Below are 19,439 nucleotides of genomic sequence, written 5' to 3' on the forward strand. Positions count from 1 at the left end.
GTGTGGTTCCCAGTATGCATGTGGGCCACGTGTAGCACCATCTCCACAGGATCAACACACATTTTTGACTTTTACCCACTTTTGCATACAAATGGCAGGTGAATGCACGCATGCGTACACGCCTGCACATACACACACACACACCCACACACACTCAAACCTAAAAAAGAAAATATGAATGTTTGCAATAAAAGGTATTTATCTAGATTACAAAGTGCAATATAATTCCAGAAACCAAAAGCATAGATGACCGAGACTCAGATACCATTGAAAGCAAGGAATGGTATAAAGGGTGAAAGAACTCTTTTTTATGCCCACATTCTGTCTCATGGATTCTTCCTGATCATCTCCTAATTGGATAAGAAATGTACTGATGTCACCAAAATGATTCTGTACACATGGCTTTACTTTCTTAGAAGATAATATGATAACAGTCACTCATGAGATTGACTGAGCCTCACCAAAATCAATATAGACATCAAGCTTAAAGATTGCATGTTAGTTTGAACATAGGCAGAACATAAAGCGTTCACAATTGATGATTTACTTTGCCTGCAAAGCAGGCATCTTATCCTGACATGATTTAGATGAATTAATTGAACAGGGAGGGGGACCATTTGCCCTCTGTGACCACTGGTCTTTGCTGAGAGCTTGTTGTAGAAATGGCCTGCTTGTTTTCTTCCTCCCTCCCTCCTTTCCTCCCTCCCTCCCTCCTTTTCTCCCTTCACCTCCCTCCCTCCCTTCCTTCTTTTCCTTTTCTTTTTATTGTCAACTTCCTCCTTTTCTCTCTTCTTGTTTTCAAAGATAACGTGAAATCTTAAAGCATTTTAATTATCAAAGTTCAAAAAAATTTTGATGAAATTTTAATATTTACTCTGTGTTCCCTCAGCATCTTTGTAGTCAGTAGCAGACATTCTCTCTCCCCAACTTTGGGCCAAAATTAGAGCATTTTAAGAAACCCATCATAGTTGATACACAATGTTGGGGTGAGCTTCTTGTTCATCCTGGCTGCCCGGAACTGAAATAATCACACAGAAACTGTATTAATTAAAACACTGCTTGGCCCATTAGTTCTACCTTCTTATTAGCTAACTCATATTAATTTAACCCATTTTTATTAATCTATATATCGCCACATGGCTGTGGCTTTCTGGCTAAAGTTCCCAGCGTCTGTCTCTGGTGGCTCCTGGCCTCTCTGACTCTCCCTTTTTTCTCCCAGCATTCAGCTTAGTTTTCCCTGCCATGCTAAGTTCTACCCTGGTATACGTTCAAGGCAGTTTTTTTATTCATTAATAGTAATCACAGCACATAGACGGGACTCCCACATCGACATGATTTGTTTTGACCAAAGCCTTTGGTCTCACTCTACAGAGGCATTAAAGCATACCCACCCAGCAGTACCATTTTCACGTTCAATGCATTCCATACATCACAGGAGAAAGCCAATATCTTGTTGCAAATGCCTTTTCTTTTGGATGATCTTACCCAACTGTGGCCCTCTTTGAAATAAGCTGGGCTTCTGAAAGATGCTGTATAACCCGCTGTGAGTAGAGGAACGTATTTGTACATTGTACTGTATGCACTATATTTTTACAGATGCTCTTCAGCTTACCATGAAGTCTGGGCAAACCCATTGCACATTGCAAATAGTTGAAAGTGCATTGAATATACCTAACGTCTCCTTCTCTGTATTTATACACTGCAGAGTGTTGCTTGTTTTTCTCATGGTCACAGTGTTGGTCCAGCCCAGCAAGAGGATGAGTTAGCATTGGCAAAATCCCAGTCTAAAGAATGGTTTCTACTGACTGTACCTACTGTGTGGTGGTGTTGTTATTGTTGTTTCAAGTCTAAAGCATAGTTCCTACTGACTGTACCCACTGTGTGTTGTTGTTGTTTCAAGTCTAAAGCACAGTTCCTGCTGACTGTACGCATGGTGTGTTGTTGTTGTTTCAAGTCTAAAGCACAGTTCCTACTGACTGTACGCATGGTGTGTTGTTGTTGTTGTTGTTTCAAGTCTAAAGCACAGTTCCTGCTGACTGTACGCATGGTGTGTTGTTGTTGTTTCAAGTCTAAAGCACAGTTCCTACTGACTGTACGCATGGTGTGTTGTTGTTGTTTCAAGTCTAAAGCACAGTTCCTACTGACTGTACGCATGGTGTGGTGTTGTTGTTGTTTCAAGTGTAAAGCACAGTTCCTACTGACTGTACGCATGGTGTGTTGTTGTTGTTCTGTTGGGAGGAAGGGTTGTTGATATTTTTATTGAGTCATGGTCTCACGTAACCAAGACTGACCCTGAACTCCCCCCATAACTGAGGATGACCTCTGATTCTCCTGCCTCTGCCTTCCAACCTCTAGGGCTTCAAACTAACACCACCACACACAACAAACGCCACCATGCCTTGCTTACTGACTACATCTTGTGTTTGTGCCATAGTCAACTCAAAAGATCATTAAATGGATCCTACAGGAGTTGGGGAGTATCTGCATAAACTTACAAATACATATGTAGTTATGATTATCTGAATGGCCTACTGAGGAAGCATGGAGGGCACATGATAATGTCTCTGCAGCTGTGCCCAGGGTCTGTCCCAGATATCCTTATTGCCCCATGACAGCCCTGCTGGGAATAATGTCCCAGGTGACTTCTGATGTCCACATTGTGCTGTTCCCATGTCAATCAAAGACCCCTCAGCATGTCCTGGCTGTACCCCACCCTCCTTTTCCTGGGGAAGAGGAGATGTGTGGTTCTGGTCCCATCTTTTGAAAACTTGTGAGTTGCTTGGGCTGAGGGCAGTGTGGATTTGGTGGTTCCTGTCCACTTGAGTAGAGATGAGCTGTGCCTCGGGGTTCTGCTGGACAAGTCCAGGCCAAGGTAAGGCCAGCCACTGGGTATCCCTTCCATCTGGAATACTCCCAGAACTTTCTTTGCTTAGAAGGTAGTCTATTATTACTTGGGCATTCCCCATAGTAGGGTGAATTGAGTCTCATCTTGCCCTACCCCAAATGGCTTATTCAAGTATGCTTCCCAATTACAGAAGTTGGAAAAAGGTTGGATACAAATAACAATAACAAAAATAAGGTCGATTTTAAAAACAAGTGCCCCCATCACGTTGCTGGAAATCCATAGATTGGCAACATCTGGTGTTGCTTCTGAGACAGTGTGTCAGTGCCCGTCAGTAAAATGTCTAAGCTTTCTCTCACAGTGCTGGCTGAGGTGGCCGCTAAAGCGCTGGTCTTCTTGTCCACATCCAAAGAAGGAAGAGGGCAGAGGAGAAGGGGTAGCCAGTGTGCTAGAACAATAGCACATTTCAATTAATCCCAGGAGGGGACTATTCTTATGTGATTTGGGCCAGAACTGGGTCAGAGAGCAGGTGTGCTTGAAGGAAATTAAGGAACAAACTCAGGTTTGGGACACTGACAAATGCTGTCTGGGTATTGTCACTTCCTTTCTTTTTCTAAATTGTTTTTTATTAAACTATATATTTTTCTTCACTCCCCTCCCTTCCTCTCCCCTCCCCTTTACCCTTTCCCATGGTCCCCATGCTCCAAGTTTACTCAGGAAATCTTGTCTTTTTCTACTTCCCATATAGATTAGATCCATGTATGTCTCTCTTAGTGTCCTCAATGTTGTCTAGGTTCTCTGGGATGTGAATTGTAGGCTCGTTTTCTTTGCTTTATGTCTAAAAGTCACTTATGAATGAGTACATATATTTTTCTTCTTGGGTCTGTTACCTCACTTAATATGATGTTTTCTAGATCCATCCATTTGCCTGCAAATTTCAAGATGTCCTTATTTTTTTCCTGCTGTGTAGTACTGATGGCTGAAAGACACTTAAGGAAATGCTCAACAGCCTTAGCTATCAGAGAAATACAAATCAAAACAACTCTGAGATTCCATCTTACACCTGTAAGAATGGCCAAGATCAAAAACACTGATGACAGCTTATGCTGGAGAGGATATAGGGTAAAGGGAGCACTCCTCCATTGCTGGTGGGAGTGCAGGCTGGTACAGCCCCTTTGGATATCAGTATGGCGATTTCTCAGACATAGGAAACAACCTACCTCATGACCCAGCAGTACGGCTGTTGGGCATATACCCAAAGGATGCTCAATCATACCACAAAGACATGTGCTCAACTATGTTCATAGCAGCATTGTCATGACCAGAACCTGGAAACAACCTTAATGCCCCTTGACCGAAGAATGGATGAGGAAAATGTGGTCCATTTACACAATGGGTGTTCTCATTTCTAATGAAAAGTTAGAACACTGAGATTTCAGCACACACTGTAGCCTGCCTTCAAATCTAGCTCCATGCAGGTTAGCAAATTATTGCATTATGATAATCACCACCGTGTGGGCTCAGTTTGCTGGACATTTCACCTCCTCTTTATCCTAAGTTGACTCAGGGCTTACATCAATGTCACAGAGACTGTGTCATAGAGTAGAAAAGATAGCATATAGTGGTCCCAGAGTCCAAACAGGGCTGGGAGGCCATAGAGTCTGCATTTGATGCTGGACCAGCTGACTTTAGAACCCACCTCTAAGTCACTGTATGTCAATCATTCATTGATATAAAAATATGTATTGTCACACGTGGGTCTACAGTTATCTCAAGAGACTTAAAAAAAATTGCTTTGAAGGGGATTCAAAGGCCCCTGCTCCATTGTCACTGCTCATCCATTCTTCAAGTGTTCCTGCATGTCTACAGTTTGCCAGACACTGGGGATAACACAGGCATGCCTTTGCTGGACAGTGTTCCAGGCGTAGAGGAGCTGAAAAAGCGTGTGTCCTCTGGGAAGAGAGAACATGGCTTTCCCGAGAATCTAGGAAACATTAGTGTGTCTAGTGTCAGTGTCAGAGAGGAGTGATGGAAGTTGGGCCCTGAATCTGAGGAAGGAACTCATCTAGCCTTGATGTCTAGATAAGAATTCATATTCATTATAACTGCAGCAGAAATGTCTGTGTCACGTGACGTGACTCTTGGTGACACCCTCATCAAGCAATGAGATGTGTAATCCTGGCATTGATGGCTTCAGGAGGCTGACGTAAAGATCAAATGGGGCGTAGATTGTTATATGGAAAAATCTGCTAGAAAATGAGAGACTATAAAGGCTCAAAAAATATACGCGAAAATATTTTTTAAAGTCCTTAAATTTCTTTTAAAATTTTACTCTACAAGTTGGTTAAAAAAATGCATGCTGTGCATAGACAAACACAACCTGTATGTGTGTTCATGTATGCACAGGTACACATGTGTGTAGGTATTTGAATGCATGTGTGTGCTTTGTGTGTTGGCCCGAGGACAACTTTGGCCATAATGTCCCTCAGATGCCATCCACCTGTCCACCATTTTTTCTTTGTTAGAGACTGGAGTCTTCTTATTGGCTTAGAATTCATCAAATGGGTTCGGCTGGCTGGCCAGTGAACCCCTGGAATCTGCCTGTTGCCGCCTCCCCAGCACTGGGGTGACAAGTGTGGACCACTGCAGCCAGTTTTCTTCACATGGCTTCTCTCAGTTGTACTCTGGTGTCCCTTACTGCTCGGAAGCCCTTTTTACTCACTGGGCCATCTCCACAGCCCCAATACAGCCCGTCTCAAAGCCCGGTGGGCTTACAGTGTGCTCCAGTTGGGATACAGACTAGGTAGAGATGGGCTGTAATGTCCATGGTGATTGCTAATGAGGACGAATGTAAAAACCCTACCTTTTAAAAAGTGCACCCAAGAGCCATGGATCCAAAGGCATGGATGGGAGCCAAGTTCCAAAGCAGAGGGCACTCGTCCTCTTGTGAGCCGAACCCAGTGGTCACTGCACTCCTTGGTCCTGTGTTCCCCTGAATCTGTATCCTACTAGACAGAAAATCACCTCTGCTTAAGTCAAAGGACATCCCTGGCCTAGAGACAGCACTGAAGCTGTGGCTGGCTGGCTGCCCTGTTGTGACAGATTGAAGTCTCTGGGGATCTCTCTGTGGGTAATTTTGCTGACATCTCAGCAACAGAATAGGATGTGGCCAAACTGTAGAGAGGGAGGGGAAGGGAGGAAGGGAAAGAGGGAGGGAGGACAGAACAAAGGAAGAGAAAGAGGAGGAGGAAGAGAGAGAGCAAGAGCGTTATGGCCCTAAAGCCCTCTGAGCAGGGGAAACCTGAAGTGCCCACAAATTTCCCCTTCATGTATTTGAAACCAGAGAAAAGTTTAAAATGAAGACAAGTTCTACTTGGCCATAGTCTCTCACAACCTTGATGGGGCTGAAGGAATCTTTCCCCCAGTCCGGCTCTCAGGGAGAAGAAGAGGGCCTTCTCTAAGTAAAGCCTCATTTATTTCAGCTTCCCGGGAAGCTTTTAAAGACAGCCATCCACGTAAGAGCACGTTTGGAGAGCAGAAAGACTGACTCCATAAGAATTGACTGTTCCCAATCTGTGTTAGCAGCATGGCAACATGCAGATGGCTGGCATTAAGAGGTAACCATTTTCAAATAAACGATAAACGTTTTAACAAAACTAGATGAAAAGATGGCAAATATTAAAAAGTGAAATTATGGATAATGCCAACAAAGAAGTAGAATCTTTACAAAAGAGGCGATGGGAAAACTTGATATGAAAGAGACAGTGTGAACTGAAACATCTGTTGGATGGACAAACGGCAGGTTAGTAAGAAAAAAAAATGTACTAGAGAAGAAAAATTCCTTACATAAGCATGGAGAAAGCTAGAGGCATAAAGCAAAGTATATCGTGGAGGAAATTTGGGATAGCATGAAGTGGTCTAACAGCTGCGCCTTTGAAAGAGAAGAGAGAGGCCTACAGAAAAATAAAATAAAATAAAGCGAAAATACAGCCCAGAGCAGTGGTGTGTGTCTGTGACCCCCTGTGTCCTTGCAGGGAGATGGAAGGAGGCTGGGAGCCTGGTATGTGCGGCCGCTGAGCAGAGAGAATGGCTAGCAGAACATCCGTGGCTGCAGACACTGCCAGCAGACAGAATGGACGTGAATAGAAGGCAGTGGATGGAATAAATCTTTCTCTGGAGAAAAAAAGATTTATTTCCGGAGAAATCAAATCTTTTCTCTTTTAATTTCACTTTGAACTTACAGCTATTCACATACCCTTAAGATCCACTTTGAGCCTTGGAGTGTTTTCCTAGCCAAAGTTGCTGCGTGGCACAATGGCATTCTGTTTTTCGTGTAAGATTTTCCTGGCATTGTTTTGGTCTAAAGGAAGAAGAAAAATACAAACATCTGATGAAACCTAAGCATGAGTCTGTCCTAATATGGTGAGGTCTGAAGCTGTAGGCCACACCTCATCCAGTCGAATGGCCTGGGGACCAGCATTACGCAATGCGTCAGGAGTGGAGGTTGTGATCTGTACCAGGATGAAGATGAGCTTTCTGAAGCCCTTCCCACAAACACAGAAGCTCTTCCTAGGCCTTTTGTCCCAAAAGTGCTGTTTGGCTTCCTTGCCAAAAATAATATCTGCTATCACAGCTAAGGGATTCTTTGGATGCCTGTCTCTGTCAGCTGCTCAAGACCAGCGTCACACACCTGTTGTCCCTGCTGTTAGCAGTTTCTTGACAGTCTCCTTGAGATTCCATTGATGCGTGGGTGGGGAACTCCACTATGACCAAGCTCATAGTTTTTAGCCATAAGCTTATCTTCCCTTGTGGTTTTCTTGTTATTTTACAAGTATGTGATTTCAAACTTCTTCAGTTCTTGGACACATTTCCTATTTCCTTAGGTTCCAAAGTAAATTTTTCTACTGTCTGCAGTCATTGACATGACATGCAAAAAAAAAAAAAAAAGTATCTGGCATATTTTGGGGGTAAGGAAAACAAGAACTGTTACAGGAGCCAAAGAGATAACTTAATGGTTAGAAGCATTGGCTGCTCTTACAGAGATCCCAGGTTCAGTTTCCATCTCCCACACGGGCTCAGAACCACCTAGAATTCCAGTTCTAGATCTGATTACCTCTTCTAGACTCTGCAGGTACCATGCAGGTAGGCCAAAATAACCACATACGTAGAATAAATAATAAAAAAACTTAAGTGAGCAATATTGATATAATTACGACGGGGAAAGAGCCTTCATTTCATTTTATATAATTATTGACTTGAAATTTATACTTAGAATATATTGTTATAATTCTTAAAACTTAGTCTATGTTAAAACTGTAAAACTATAATTTTTATAAGTCCAATACACACACATACATGCATGTGTGCACACATACACACACACGTACACACACAATCTGGTTCTAGGGATTAAACCCAGTACCTATACATGTTGTGCTGTGATCTTCCATCAGGCCACCTCCTTTGTGTATGACTGTGTATGGTGTGTATGTGTGTGTGTATTTTTTTAAAAAGAAGTTAAACCATAAAATCCACAATTGTACAACTTTCTGGAGAGCCATATGTTTTTCTCTGAATAGGCTACTTGGAGGACAATGAACAGTAAGAATGATGTTGGCTTCATGGTTACAAGAAACCTGTGTTGATTTACCAATACCTTGTGAATTCGTTAGTGGTGTTCAGAATTAGTCTCCGATCAGCTGACTTTCTACCCCTTTGCCATCATCTAAGGCCCTCTACATAAACAACCTTTACTTGTACACATTTCTCCTGAGAGCTGTAACTTCCTGTTTATATGATACTTATTTTTAAAATTCCTGTTAATGTTCATATAGCTATACAAAATTGTTGTGAAGTATGGGAGCAGAAATGGTCCTCACCAAATGGTGCTGATTCGGTCAAGCCCCTCCCGATAGCACTAACTGATCTCCGTTGACAACTCGATCTTGTTTCTTCAGTGACTACACAGGCACGGGGTTTGATGCAGTTGTTTTTCTTTCCCCAGAAAATCTATTCCTCGCTGCCGGAGAATTAACAGGATGCTCTCCAATGAGTCCCTGCATCCGCCTGCCTTCAGTCGCTCCAACTCCCAAGCCTCTGTCGACAGCAGCACATCGGTGGAGGAGTTCTGGCCAGAAGTCGGGAGTATCAAAGAGAGCAGTGTGGGGACACAGGAGGAGCAGCCGCCCACCCCCGAGGCCAAGCCTGTGGATGGTAAGGGCTGGACCTGCCCTGTGGGTTTCGTGTCAGGGAAGAAGTCAGCCCACCAAGTCTGTCATCAGTAGAGATGGGGTACCTGTTGCCGGCAGTGAGGGAGGGCAGGCCATGGCATCATCCAGACAAGAGTCCTTAAGGGGATCCCTGCTCGGGGGTGCTGTTCCCTTGGGGTGGTCTCCTTTTCATCAAACAGACTGGGCATGCTGATGCTCTTGACATTTACATCTGTGGGCTTGACATTTAAGGTAGCAGGAGAGCTGGGAGGGAGAGAGGAGGTGAGAGATTTGCCTTACTGATTTTAGAGGGGAAATTACTTTGGAGCGTTTGTTGGTATTAATATATTAGCCTGCTTAGTACTCCGCAAAATAAAAACCATGTTAAGCATTGAGGGTGGAGACAAAAGCAAAAGCAAATAAACACACAAAACAACAAACAATCCAAAAAGAGCATCACGGTTTGTGGGTCCCAGAGATCAGGATCCTGGGCTGACACTCATCTTGCCTGGCTTGATCTTGTGGGTGTATAAAATGTCCAAGAATTTTCTCATTAATTAGTAGTTAACTACCAGCTTGGAAAGCCTTCTCATCCTTCATTCTCTTGTCTTAGTGTTTCCCAACACCAAAATAAGATCACTTCTGTGATCAATTAGAACCCTATATAGCACAGGAACAAGAAACCCTCACATATAGTTTATGAGCATCCGTGAGCATCCGTTCTAGGAAATAGTCTTCCCAGCAAAGTGTGTGCTTATTCCCACTGCTCCCATCCTTCCTTTGGTTTTTCAGACAGATCTTTGAAGGCAAATGCCTCTTGTCCCATATCCCTGCTCTTTTTTTTTTTTTTTTTTTTTTTTTTTTGCTTGCAACCCAGTAACCTCCAGTTCTACCTGAGGCCTCGGGGTTTCCTGGCATTCTCTCCTTATAAGTAACTCCCTTACGTGACGAGAAACCAGGCTCTAACTCCTGCCATACATTTACCATTTGTTCAAACCCAAGGGCCATGGAAAATATTTTCTGCGAGCCTAAAGTGCTACAAAAATGCAGGTTTCCTAGCTAGAGGTAATATTCATTTGCAGGCGTCGCTTTGGAAGGACTTGCAAAGATGTCAGGATCCTAAGTGCACAATCCAGTGGCCTCTGATGAAGGCAAAGGCATGCCCTTCTCTAAACCAACATGGATCAAGATGGTCAGGTTGAGTCATACATGTCTATAACCCCAACACGCGTGAGGCTGAGGCAGGAGGATCACTAGTTTGAGACCAACGTGGGCTGTGTAGTAAGACCTTATCTCCCAGAGAAATGTGTCCACAGGGCGGGGGTGGATTTCATTCAACCAGGAGACTTCCTGCTTCATTCTCGTCGGTCACACCTCTCCGAATGACACTGTCTAGGGCCAAAGGTAGCCACAGTTCCCATGTTTGTGGGTCAGAGGGATTATGTCACCATGCTCAGTACTGCTCAGTACTTAGAAGATTTAGCTAGTATGTCAGTACTTCATTGCTTTTTTGGTTCTGGGTATTGGCATTTATTTCTAGGGATGCACTAACAAGGTGCCACAAAATTGGGTGGGCTTAACGACATAAATGTATTCATCACAGTTTTGGAAGGTAGAACAAGAAGGCCAGTAAGGTCTTGCTATCTGAAGCCGTCGGGAGAATCCTACCGCTGCTGCCTTCCTGGCTGGGGTTGAAGCTGGCGGCCATGGGTGCCCTTGGCTCGCAGGCAGCACACTGTGTCATTCTCGGCCTCAGACTACTCCAGGTGTTGGCTCTGTGTCTTTCTCTTCTTCAGAGGTGCCAGCGGTAATGAATTAAAGGGCTCGCTCTATTCCAGTATGGCCTCACTGTAATTTGGTTTGGCTAGGGGTTTGTTTGGGGTTTCGCTTTGCCACACTTGGCTGTGCAAGTGCTCTCTCTGCCGCTGAGCTACTCCCAGCCTGTACCTCCATTGTTATATGTTGTGTGTTTTAGGAGCTGTCCTTTTTTTTTTGTTTTTAATGTTTATCTTTATTGAAGTATGACAAGTAGATGAAATTGAACATTTTTATGATCTACATGTTTTAATGAACACATACAAGCCATATTTTAAATGTAAACAAGGCTCCACTCACGGTGCTGAGGGTTGTGGTTTCAGCAGATGTCGGGGTAATTCAGCTCTTCACCGTTCAGTAGTCCACGGAATGAGTACATCATGTCTTCCTGACCTGCTAATGGCGGTGTGGGTTTTCTTTGTTTATAGTTCAAGCACTTAAGATGGATGATTTGAAAAATCTTGTAGAAATTATTTGTGGACATGCATTTTTATTTCTCTCAGATGCATGACTTTTTATTAAATCTTTAACTATAAGAAACTGCCAGGATTTTTCTGGAAGTTCTACCATTTTGCACACTTCCCTGTAGGTTAAGACAGAATTGTTTTTTCTACATCTTTTCAAAGTTTGAAATTGTCTGTTTTCTTAATAGGTGCGAATCTAGATATGTAGAATTACCTTACATTAGTCCTGATTACATGGCATTGATTGACAAGTGTGTTCCCTGTCTTTATTGTCCCTTCCTGTACTTTGGGTAATCTTTCAAGTATTTAAGAACGTCGTCCTTTTATTACTGGCTTGTAGGAATTATTAATGCATTTAAGATATGTTTGTATACATACATTGCAAAACTTTCTATGACTTAGCTATTCATATTCTTTTTTAGAAAGATTTACTTACTTTTATTTTATGCAAGTGTTTACCTCCATGTATGAGTGTGAACTGCATGAGTGACTGGTGCCTGTTAGGCCAAAAAGGTTGTGGAAACCTCTGGAATTGCTGCTACAGAGGTTATGAACTGCAGTATGGGTGCTGGGAGCCTAACCCAGAGCAGCCAGTGCTCTTAACCACTGAGCCATCTCTCCAGCTCCTAGAGAGGCCATTGCTCTTAACCACTGAGCCGTCTCTCCAGCTCCTAGAGCGCCCAGTGCTCTTAACATTGAGCTGTCTCTCCAGCTCTTAGAGAGGCCAGTGTTCTTAACCACTGGGCCACTTCTCCAGCTCCTATTTATCTTCTTAATGAGATTCTTTAATTGGTCTGCTCTCATCAATTTGCTTCAGATATGTAGAAATATAGTTGTTGTTTTTAATCTTGACCTCATATCCCCTTAACTTCCTAAATTAGTTTTCTAGTATGTGTGCCCCCACCTTGTATTGCAGGTCTTAAAGAATGGCCTTAGCCGAAAGACAGCATAAATTCAAATCATACTAGTATATTACTTAAACAGAAATTTGGAATTTTTATTCCCCTTCAGTTCCTGCCCTTGTTTGGCTCTTCTCTGATATCTATATGAAATTATTTCATGTGTTTTATTTCGAACTTATACCACAATGCTGTTTTGCTAAAAGTTACACTGATTCCCATGAGAGATGGGAGTCCCATTTTAATATGAGTCTCCAACACTCTGAGGAGTCCGGAAGCATCCTTTTTTCCATGGTCTTGATCTAACAGAAAAAAGCGGGGGGGGGGGGTTGTTAATGAAATGAGATCAAGACCTACTTGATGGGAAGTTGCTTGAAGGAAAAAGAAATCGCAGAATTGAGGCTGATAGTGTTAAGGCCTTACCTTGTCTCCTGGGCTCAGGGGAAAAGCTTAGTTGAGAGAGAAGCTGAGGTCGGGAAGATGGCCAGTAGTGACAGAGCCAACGATAGCTGGCCTGTCCAGATGTGACACGGAGCCTTCAAGGACCCCACAGTAGCCTGGGAAAGAGGTGAGGAGACATTGCGTAAACACATCTTACAGAACACATTAAAGCCAGAGGAAAAATGTTTTTACATGTACAAGGACTCATTTAGTGACACTGTGGAAGTGGTTTGGAGGGGCCTGGAGAGTCTAGGAAGTTGGGAGTCTGCTGTGGATGGTGGCGGCTTTGACAAAGGCCGTGGTTGAACAGATAAAGGGAGGCCCAGGAAGCTGGGCTCTCGGTAGCACAGTCCTGTAATACAGTACTCAAAGGGCTGAGGCAGGAGGTTGGTGAGTTCAAAGTCAGCCGAGACTATACTAAGCAAAATGAAGTAAGGAGGTTGGCGACTCTTGAGATATAATAAGGAAATAATATTAAAAAGTATTGACGGTGTGCTGGGGTTGACACCTCCGCGGCCCCTCCTTTGCCTCGTTAGTTGGTGGCGGGCTTTGCATATTGAAATGTGGGCGAGTAACTGAGGACCCAGGGTAGGGGATGGAGACTATGGACTCAGGCTTGAATGTGTTGAACGTAGCATGATTGATAGAGTGAAATTGATACTGAGTTGGATGCAGGGGCTAAAATGGCCGGAGTGTTCTGGATTGCCGACATAGACGTGACAGCTGAGGAGAGACCACTAGACTTCATCCTTCCTAATTCAGCAAACATGAATCACACCGGTGTCTGCTATGGACATTTCTCACCTAGAAAAGCATTCTAGCTATGTTTTGCCCTGAGGAAGGGTCTGAGGTTGTAAACCATCAGTTCCCATGGTTTATGTTATCTCTGTTGTCTGTTTCTGCTATTCTTTCATTTTTCCTCACGTAAGTGGTGAGAGAGACAATCCAATGTTTTAAAACGTTAATGTCCATTTGTATTTCTGACTTTGTCTTGAGACGTGATAGCCTTACCCAAGGCTAAAATAAAAGAAGGCCTTCCAGCCGGGCGATGGTGGCACACGCCTTTAATCCCAGCACTTGGGAGGCAGAGGCAGGCGGATCTCTGTGAGTTCGAGGCCAGCCTGGTCTACAAGAGCTAGTTCCAGGACAGGCTCCAAAGCCACAGAGAAACTCTGTCTCGAAAACCAAAAAAAAAAAAAAAAAAAAAAAAAAAAAAAAAAAAAAAGAAGGCCTTCCAAGTCCTCCCAGGTCTGACCTCACTCTGGTCCAAGTATTATCGTCTCGCGTCGACGTGGGTATTTCATTTCTTTTAAAGGGACAGTTTGCAGAGCAGCCAAGTAAGAAAAGCACAGTAGTCAATACAACCTTTGCCAAGTTAGGAAATGGGCCTCCGAAAGCATGCTCAGTGCATCTGTTTATGCAGATGATGTAAGAGCATAAGCAGGGTTGAGGGCGCTCGGGCTGGGGCTCTCAGGCCTGTTTACACGTCAGTCTAATCTGCTCATCAAACAGCCCTCGCTCGCAATCAGCCTGCTAGCCCAGTTCCCAGGGAAGTGTGCGCAGCGGATTTTCTGCACAGGATATGTTCCTCTTTAACTTTGATCCATCTTGTTTACCGTACTAATTAATGCTCACAGATGAGCCTCGGGTGTTGAATTGCCTTCTGAAAAAATAGACAGATTGTCCCATGTTCAGAGAATCAGGAAAATGAACAGCGATTAAATATTTTACTCCAGGTTCTTTGCCAAATACATAAATAGTTTCTCAAAAAAGAGTATCCTCGTGGCTGCATACCGTTTTTATTGCTGTCCCTGTAGTGGTATGTTTCTACATGAGCACTGTGTTCTCTCTCAGGGCAGGCTATACACTGTGGCCCTGCCCTGGTGGAGGTTCGGGCAGGTAGGGGTGGATGTCATTGCTGTGCCTTCCACGGTGTCCTTCGTCTTGGTGGGTGGCTTGATGGCCAAGTGTCCAGAGCAAATCACACAAATACTTGTTTCTATTAGCAGATTCCCTTGCGCTCGGGATTGACTTCTGTCCAGTTTGTTGGTCAGGGAATGCAAAGAGGCAACAATAACACAGACACATGGATTAACCGAAATAGCTTATTATCTTAAGATCCCAGCAAGAAAAGTTCAGAATATCTTCCAGCATCAAAGGGGAGAGAAGACATCCAGACCCTTACACTCAGCAGTAGATAGAAATCTAGAGGGTAGGATTAGGGTACCTGTGGGACAAAGCCCTCACTGGGGTCCAGGATTCAAATTAGTGGGTTTAGAGCAAGCGAGTTTGCACCCTGTGGAGTGAGGATATGACAGAGGTGGACCTGGAAGTCTTGTCTGTACAGTCTGTAAGGACAGTCTAGTAGGATGCCTCCAGTCACCCTGCATCGCTTGGTCAACAGAAGATGGTGTCGGAACCACATTGAGGCTTTGGAAAGACAGAGAAAATTGAAACTCTGTCAGTGATGGACTGAGCCCCACTTCTGGTGGGAGAAAGTTCATCCTGTGTTCAGAATGGGAGCTGGAGCCGCATAAGGGAAGGGAAATGCTTGGTGCTCATTTGCCGAGGGGAGATTGAGGGCTCGAGACAACTTTTCCAATGTCAGTCAGCTGCTAAGTGGTGGATTTGAAGCTGCATTTGAGTGACTGAGGAGCTGTTTGTGACTTGCTAAGCCATGCTTTTTCTGTTATAATTTTAGTAAAATAACTTCATGTTTTATCCATTTTTTAATTGGAAGTCTCAATATGGCTTATCTTTAACCTTCTAGCAAGGAAAACTGCTTTTCATAGTTGCCACATAACCTTACTCTACAGGCAGCATTTTATGACTTTAGTTATATTTTAAAAAGTGTAAACATTTCATTTATTCTTTCATAATCACTGCAGAAGAAAAGACAGTCTTATTTGGCCATGCTGGCACCTGCTGCAATCCTAGCATTTGGAGGTAGAGGCAGGAAGATCATGAGTTAAAGACCTTGTCTCAGAGTGACAACAGACAGATAACTATGAAGTTTCCCGATGCGCCTGAGTGTCTGGTATACCCAGAGACGAGCTGCATGCATCAGTAGCCCTCTAGAAATGACCCTAACCTCCCCTTGCTCATGCTGTTTCCAGAAGGAGAACTTGAAGCAGAGTGGCTACAAGATGTGGGACTGTCAACCCTGATCTCTGGGAACGAAGAGGAAGATGGCAAAGCCCTCCTGTCCACGCTGACTCGCACCCAAGCCGCTGCCGTGAAAAAGAGATACAACACGTATACCCAGACGCTGAGGAAGAAGAGCAAGCAACCCGTCAGGGATGTGAGAGATGTCTTTGGAGTCAGTGAATCTCCCGTATGTAGCAAGTTTGATTCCCAAAGGAGTTTGCTTTGATCTCTGGGTGGGAGGGTGTGGCAGGGATGGCGAAACGTCTCAGATGAGGCTGGTCCATCCTAACTCTCAGAGGGAGCTAGAGCCAAGAGCAAGGCTGCATCCTGTAGACCAGAGCCTGACCAATCAGTCAACCTCTTCGTGGCTGCATTTCCCTGCACACCAAGGTTATTCTCTTCTCTGTTGAAGTTACTTTGCAACTTCCTTGATAGTGGGGTAAACCTTTAGAATGTAAATTCTGTGGAAGGCACAGGGGCCCCAGGGACATACCTGAGTTCTTGTGAGTAAGTCCAAGTGGATCGTTTTAAATGGGGGTAGGGAAATGAGTAGAGTAGCCTTTAGGTTCAGAAAATGCACTTTGATAAAACTAGAAGACATGGGAACCAATTAAATGAGTGATTGCGGTTCTTGTGAGAAGTGGCTGATTGGAGTTCCACCTTGTCCGCCTTGGTTGTGTTGCCACGGTTTCCCTCCTGGCACCATTAGTCACGCCCACCCCACCTACGTCAGCTGGACTGACGGTGTTCTTCCAGTGAGCTTCTTCCTTCTCTCACTGAGCCATTTAACAGTTGCCTGACAGTGTGGCTTGGCACAGCAGGTATTTATTCAATGAGTTCCGTGTGCACAATCCCTTCCCTGATGCTATCCAGAGAGGATTCATGGGATTCTGGGTTGATGATTACACAGAATAAAAGAAACTTGGCACTGTGCTATTCTGCCTGAGGGGCAATTCAATCCATCCATCTGATTTAGGTTTCTCTTCTGTTCCAGTGCAGCTTCTGTCATGATATAATTGAAGATAACAAGGATGTCAGCTAGTGCCTTAGTTAGGGTTTCTATTGCTGTGAAAAGACACCATGACAAGGCAACTCTTACAAAAGAGTTTTCCATTGGGGGCTTACTTAGAATTTGAGTGGTTTAGTCCATTATCATCATGGCAGGTAACGTGACACACGCTTGTCCCTGGAGCAATGGATGAGAGGTATATACTGGTCTGCAGGCCAAGTGCTGTGGGATAATGCTCTTGTACACTGTAAAGATTTATCACTCATATGGGTTTAATAAAACGCTGATTGGCCAGTATCCGAGAAGGAAGTATAGGCAGGGAGGCCAGCCTAAGAGCATTCTGGGAAGAGGAAAGGCAGAAAGTCGGTTGTCATCCAGAAGCCGAGGGAGCAAGATGAGAACGCCTTACTGAGAAAAGGTGCCAAGCTACGTGGCTAAATGTAGATAAGAATTATGAGCTAATTTAAGTCATAAGAGATAGTTAGTATTAAGCTTGAATAATAGACCAGACAGTTTATAATTAATATAAGCCTCTGTGTGTTTATTTGGGACCAAACAGCTATGGGACTGGACAGGACAGAAACTTTCATCTATACCAAGGGTAAGAGAGATATGTGGGTCTAGTTTGGGGATTGAAACTTCAAACCCACTTCCAGCTACACATTTTCTCCAACAAGGTCACACCCACTTCATCAAAGACACACCTTCTAATCCTTCTCAAACAGTGCCAATCCCTGGCAACTTAGTGTTCAAATATATGAACCGATGAGGGACATTCTTATTTAAACCACCATAGATAGTGATCATGGATGATGTCTCCAATTTCAGTCTTCTCAGGTTGTTTGTATTTTCTTCTTAGATATAGTCATCATAAAGGATATTGCCAGGAAATTTGCATATACCTAGTTAATATATGTATCTGTGATAATATCATAGAATAATACCATCTTACAGAACTTTCTAGATGATAGCAATGGTTTGTTTCTATTCTAATATGACAGCCTCCATCATATTTGCAACAAGCAAGTTAACTGAATTTGATATTTTGTATAATCTTAATCAGTCTAAATCTAAACAATCACATATGACTTGGAGCGTGTGTGTTGAACAGCAGAATGTCATGTTGCCTGTTGTACTATGACTTGTTGAGCATTGTGAGTTCCGTGACATTTGAATTTTTGACTTAGTTGAAGTCTGCATCTTTCTGGGTGGAAGGATTATTGTTTCTCTCTAGCAGTAATGGGGGGAAGATGGCTTCTACACCTTGAAACCAAGAGTTCAGCCACATATGTCTTGGCTGAGATGCCGGCCAATGAAAAGTTGGTCCTGATAAATTCAGTTCCCTAGAACTTGCCTTTCTACCGTTCCCAGGGTCATTGTACAACAGTCTTGAAAACTGTGTCTACCTGCTTTTTTTGTCAAATCTCTTACCAGCTACTTGAAGCAAAGGCTTGGGCTCTCCTCCAGTAAGCTGAATTAGAAAGGGTCTATGGGCTTGCCCTGAATCCTGTGTCTGAAGTGGTTTCCATTGGTTCCTATTAGGCTGCTTGTTGTAGTAGGAGGAGCGGGCTGCTTGTTTTGTCCCAGCTAGCTTACACCCCCTGAAATTGTACTAATTAAATTGCTGCCTGGCCCATTTGCTCTAGCCTCTTATTGGCTAACTCACATCTTGATTAACCCATTTTTATTAAATCTGTGTATCACCATGTGACTGTGGATTACCAGCAAGATTCTAACCTACGTCTGTCGCAGGCAGGAGATTCATGGCACCTGCCACACTGCCTTGTTCCCAGCATTCTGTTCTGTCTACTCCGCCCACCTAAGGGCTGCCCTATCAAAAGGCCAAGGCAGTTTCTTTATTCAGCCAATGAAAGCAACACATAGACAGAAGAACCTCCTACATCAGCTTGTTCTTCACCTGGTGTAGTCTGTTGGGAGTCTGAGGAACCTTTTGGGAGTGGGGCCTGGCTGGTAGAAGTAGGTCACTAGGGATATGCCTTTGAAGGTTATACCCACCCCTTCCTGGTTTGTCAAGAGCTAAACAGGCTCCGCCGAATGTTCCTACCACCATAGCTGAGCTATCCCACAATGCCTTTCATTCCACAATGGACTGAAACCATGAGGACGTATCAGGGTTTCTCTTTTAAATTGTTTCTTTTAGGCTTTGGTCTTAGACATCAAAGTCTCCAGTACTTTTGGGACATTGCATCTCTTTAACAATACAAACCAGTAAAGTATGGGGTCCTTTGTGGCCAATCCCTTCTTTTATTCTGACCCTCTCTGAAGGGACAGATGAAGAGAACGCTTGTACCTTGGTCTTTAAGTGTAAAAACTGAAGTTTTTCTCGGGTGCAATCGGCTATGAACTGCTGCTTCCAGGCAGGGCAGTGGAAGTGTGCACACACGCACACACACACCAGACAGTTAAGAGATAATGATGACAGAACCCTTCCTTCTCTCTGCCTTTGCCTTCAGTCTTCAGTTACAGCCCAGTTTCAGAGTGAAGTGGGAATAAGGGTTAAGGTAAGAGGTGGGGTAGCTGCAGGCAAAAGGAAGAACCAAATAGCCTTGTATTGTGTGTGTTTCTTGTCTGGCATGTAAAAACCACGTAAAC

The 19,439-nt window shown here is 43.8% G+C and overlaps 1 protein-coding gene across 1 annotated transcript in view; it reads left to right on the plus strand.

Annotated features, from left to right (window-relative positions):
• Positions 1 to 19,439, plus strand: part of LOC121459043 (rho GTPase-activating protein 28) — a 174,047-nt gene that overhangs the window by 96,922 nt on the left and 57,686 nt on the right. Inside the window, exons 2-3 of the mRNA XM_041668543.1 lie at positions 8,847 to 9,055; positions 15,787 to 16,004. Coding sequence (XP_041524477.1) covers positions 8,847 to 9,055; positions 15,787 to 16,004 — 427 coding nt within the window. The remainder of the gene's footprint in view (positions 1 to 8,846; positions 9,056 to 15,786; positions 16,005 to 19,439) is intronic.

This window comes from Microtus oregoni, unplaced genomic scaffold (genome assembly GCF_018167655.1).
Source record: "Microtus oregoni isolate MIOR12 unplaced genomic scaffold, Mior012 000018F_ref0000195, whole genome shotgun sequence".
Taxonomy (NCBI): domain Eukaryota; kingdom Metazoa; phylum Chordata; class Mammalia; order Rodentia; family Cricetidae; genus Microtus; species Microtus oregoni.